Raw genomic sequence first — 4658 nt, 5'->3', positions numbered from 1 at the left:
CAAGGGGTGATCTGACCACTGTCACAGACACCATTTGGACAACGAGATAGCCAATGGGTAGTCGAGTGACAAGTACTGTGGGTAGTTGGTTTGATATCAGAAACATTGTAATTCCCCTTAATACTGTAGATTATAACAAATGTGTCGTTTTAAGTAAAATGAATGATTCACTCAGTATTTCCCTGCTGACAAAACCTTTTTCAAACATGTTTCAGGTGATATGGTATGAGCGAAGAAAAGTGCCGTGGAGCACTCCCAGCTTAGAAAAGTGGCTCAATGTAAATAAATAAATGAACATGTTTTGAAAATAAAGATTTCCCTGAGAAATCACAGTATTGTAAATTTTGGGAATTTATCCCTAAATTATGAAACGAGCAGTTTAAATTATTAAGAGATCCTGTTTTAAAAAGACTTCCGCTGTCGCCTAATCAAATACCACGGGATTCCTGTCCCGCGGCTCCTGAAACGGGTCAAACCGGGTCGGGGGCCGTGACATGCAATACAAGAATTAATTTCGTATTCTCAACCCGATGAAGTTTATATTACAGCACCAAAAGGGATTAGGAATAAAGGTCGTCGTAGAAAACGTCGATTGATTGACTTAACATGTTCGCAATCTTTAAAAATTCCCTTGTACTTTATCATCATCGCTGCTAGTTCGACACTTCCAGAATATCTATTGTTAGCCTCGACAAGTAAAATTTCAAACTTCAGTTTATCCTTCATAAGACAATCATATTGATCTTCGAGTTTTCTAATATGCTCCTGTGTAAATATCATAACGAATCAAATTTTAATTAATATATATATATATATATATATATATATATATATCAACCGCAAATTACATACATGTTATCAAGGTTATTAGTTAGGGGTATAAATGAGCCAAGCTGAGCCCAAGCTCGAGTTCAGTTAACTTGCGAGAACTAGATATCAAGCTCGGCTTATTTATTAAGGGGTAAATATTATTACATATAAAAAAAGATGATTTATCGACTCTTTTCCACCTGTTATTATACATTTAACAAATAAACAAAATTTACACATACGTAAATCGGTTGATTACACATACGTAATAGGGGTGTAAAATTTTGTTTGTGCTCGTTTAGGCTCGCGACCCTAAACAAGCTTCGTATTCCAGGCTCGAGCTCGAACTCGATAACTAAACGAGCTCTATCTCAGTCTCGAGCTCGGGTTCGTTAATTCTCGGCTTGTTCGAGCTTGCTTGCACCCCTACACGTATATAATAACAACACAAAAACAACTTTATATGTTATAATACAGAATTAGATATATGAAATTCTATACGAGTTAAAATACAATATGCTATATTACATATGTGCATGCCTAGTAATATATGTTTACCTCCAAGGATCCAGCTTCACTTTCATCTGCATCAAAATACATCTCTTCGCTTGATGCATCTAAATTTACCTTATAATCCTCAATAGTATCACTCATGACTATTCGCTTATCTGAAAACAGTTCCCAAATTTCCCCTAATCCAAACCCACCACATCTTAACTCAGCCTCTTGTCTTAAATGTCCAAAACTCAAATGGATGAATTGAACGTGCCTCTTCCTTTCCTTTGCATGTAGTTCCATCTACGTATATTAGCTGCATATATGTAAAACAATTATTTCATCATATTTAGTGATGAGCAATGTACCAACACAGTTACAATATACAAATATATTATTTGCTACAAGTACAGTTCATACCAATAAGATTGTTAGTGCACCAGCAAAAAAAGATGATTTATCCGCTCTTTTCCACTTGTTCTTACACCTTCTAATACGTGAAACTACGAACTTGCACTAGTCAATGCCTCCAAAGTCAGTGTTTTCATCGATATAGCGCAATATATCCAATGTACACTTTCCATTATTAAAACATTCTATCATTGTGTTGCAGAACAAGACTATGAAATCGGCTTTAAACATAACACCATCATCATCATCGTAATCAGGACCGTTTATTTTGTCAACAATGTCCTTAGGCCCAATATTTTCTTTTGTGTATCTTTTTTTCCAAATTTTCCCAAAACGAGACAATTTCTTTCCAGGCTTTAATGATAGCAAGTCTAATCCACAATTTGGCAAGCCACACAATTGATGAATTGATTCGCTATTCACCTTGAGTGCCACATTACCAAACCTGATTTCCAACTTTTCTGTGTCTAACATATCAACTACAAAATGCGCGAGTTTTGCTGGGATACCATCTACTTTGACAGATAAAACTTCTCAAACCCCATATTGGCTAGAGCCAATCTTTGCCTCTCTTTAATTATTCGTATAAACCTAGCCAACTGGTGAGGAGATGAACGTGTTCTTATCCCATGCCATTTTGTCACCCTTACCACATTCTTTTTAGTTGCCTTACCTGTTACAGAACATAGATGCATATAAAATATCATATATTGATCCATATATATGTTACTTACAAAATTCACATTAGGCTAGCATATAGGTAATTTAATATGACAAGAACATACCTCCAACAATAGTCTTCTTCCCGTCCTTTACAACAGACCCTTTCCTAATTTTTACAACTTTTGAACGTTTACGGATCTTTAACCTTGACTGATACTTCCCTAGTTCATACAATTTTGTACATGTATTAAGCCAAATTTACATAGCTATATATAGCAAACGTCACTTAATTTCATATATGTAAATAGAATACCTTTTTGGATATTATTATTGTTGTGCATCCTTGCATTACTACGACCGTTTAATATCTTCATTGACATATCCGACTCTGCCAAAGAAAACAATTAATAACGTGAAATATTAAAAAAATATATTTAATTAACACATGTGTCCAGCCCACCTGTTTCTTCAGAGGATTCATTTTTGAAATCTTCAATTTTAATTATTTTTGCCTTATCAATGCTGTCACCCCTCTTCATTGTTGATCTACCACTTTTATATCCTTCAAAAGAAATATGTTAATAAAAATTATGCATATAGAAATCAACTAACAAATCTTCTTAAAAACCTTAGTTCAATAACACTATTTACTTACTAGATGACATTATGAATATTTTTTCCTCAAAAAAACCCACCAATCTGAAAAAAAAATCAAAGCAACTTTACACAAAGCAGAACCTAAATCGAACATAAAAAACAAATGTAATTGTATTTAAAAGTACATATATGTAATTTTAACCTTCATTAATTAAACAAAAATGTAAAGCTACACATATGTAATTTTAACCTAAATTAAGCGACTCAAAGAAAAAATCAAGAACCGTCAATGATCTAACCAATCGAACATTAAAAACCAAGGTAAATGTATTTAAAACTACACAGATGTAATTTTAAGCTTCAGTAACCAAACAAATGTAAAGATACACATATGTAATTTTAACCTAAATTAATCTACTCAAAGAAAAAATCACATACCACCAATGATCTTGCTTCTATTAGATTTGATATCAAAGATTAGAAAATATATAGCCCGAATTGAAAAGCAGTCGTTGTAATCCATGGAGCCAATTTGAAAACCAAAGAACGAGGATTTAGGGATGAGGAAGTTAGAGAACTTTCAGGGATATTTATTTTTCTTTTAAATTTTGATAAACCAGTGTTATAATTATACCCTCATAACCATTTTAAACTTTCCTTATTTTTCCTTTTAATTACAATCATGCCATTATATAATTTCTACCATTGATTAAGATAGGGGTGTGCATGGTTCGGTTTGGGTCGGTTTTTACTATTAACCATAACCATAACCGCTAGTTCGGTTATGGAGTTTTGGTAACAATAACCATAACCAAACTTCGGTTATGGTTAAGCGGTTATGAAGTCGGTTATGGTTCGGTTTTGGTTAATTTCGGTTACGTAACCAAGCAAGGTTTGAAATAAAATAGGGTTGTGCACGATTTGAACTTAGCTTGAGCCTATTTTATAAGATAACGAAGACTAAACTTTTTGGTTAAACTACGGATTTAGAGTTCTTTTTAATAAGGTAATTCTCAAACAAAAACAATTATGGTCATAACACCTTAGTTCTTTATCAAAATAAATGACATCTACATCAAGATCATTTTCTTACTAACATACTATTATCTTAGTAAAAACCCTCTATATGGTTTTATAAAACACAAATCTATTATATAAAGTTAACACCACAACTTCGGTTCGGTTTCGGTTATATTCGGTTAACCAAAGCTTCATAACCATAACCATAACCGATTGAGCGGTTATACGAAGTTTCATAACCATAACCATTGGTTATATTGGTTATCGGTTATTAGTGGTTCGATTATGTCGGTTATGGTTTGGTTATCGGTTATGGTGGTTAATTTGCTCACCCCTAGATTAAGAGATCAATGGTTAAAATTGGTTCTTAATAGTTCTGTACAAAATATGAGCACTGTAAAGAACCTAGCCCTATATATATATATATATATATATATATATATAGAGAGAGAGAGAGAGAGAGAGAGTAAGGTTAACATACAAAAAGCCTTATCATACTTCACGTACGCGACAAGCATAACCATCATATCAGGGCCATAATCATGCATGGATCAGTTAATCACGCATGGGAGCAGTTATTTGGTGATAATCACGCATGGGAGCAGTTATTTGGTGATAATCACGCATGGGAGGTGATAATCACGCATGGAGGTGATAATCAC

At 33.4% G+C, this 4658-nt stretch overlaps 1 protein-coding gene across 2 annotated transcripts; it reads right to left on the bottom strand.

The window, feature by feature from the left end:
• Window positions 1-932: 932 nt before the first annotated feature.
• LOC118489264 lies at window positions 933-3558 on the bottom strand. 2 transcript variants are annotated; one of them, XM_035987000.1, is made up of 8 exons: window positions 3415-3558; window positions 3035-3078; window positions 2840-2941; window positions 2693-2767; window positions 2502-2600; window positions 1726-2389; window positions 1369-1621; window positions 933-1236 (listed from the first exon to the last, which is right to left on the bottom strand). In XM_035987000.1, exons 2-6 carry the CDS (start codon window positions 3042-3044, stop codon window positions 2229-2231), a joined length of 447 nt encoding a protein of 148 aa, XP_035842893.1. In that variant the 5' UTR covers window positions 3045-3078; window positions 3415-3558; the 3' UTR covers window positions 933-1236; window positions 1369-1621; window positions 1726-2228. The 2 variants fall into 2 exon arrangements, with proteins under 2 accessions (XP_035842893.1, XP_035842892.1); XM_035986999.1 differs by lacking the exon at window positions 3035-3078.
• Between the last annotated feature and the right edge of the window lie 1100 nt (window positions 3559-4658).

Source organism: Helianthus annuus, chromosome 17, assembly GCF_002127325.2.
Source record: "Helianthus annuus cultivar XRQ/B chromosome 17, HanXRQr2.0-SUNRISE, whole genome shotgun sequence".
In the NCBI taxonomy this organism is placed as follows: domain Eukaryota; kingdom Viridiplantae; phylum Streptophyta; class Magnoliopsida; order Asterales; family Asteraceae; genus Helianthus; species Helianthus annuus.
This window is presented reverse-complemented; position numbering and strand designations above follow the sequence as displayed.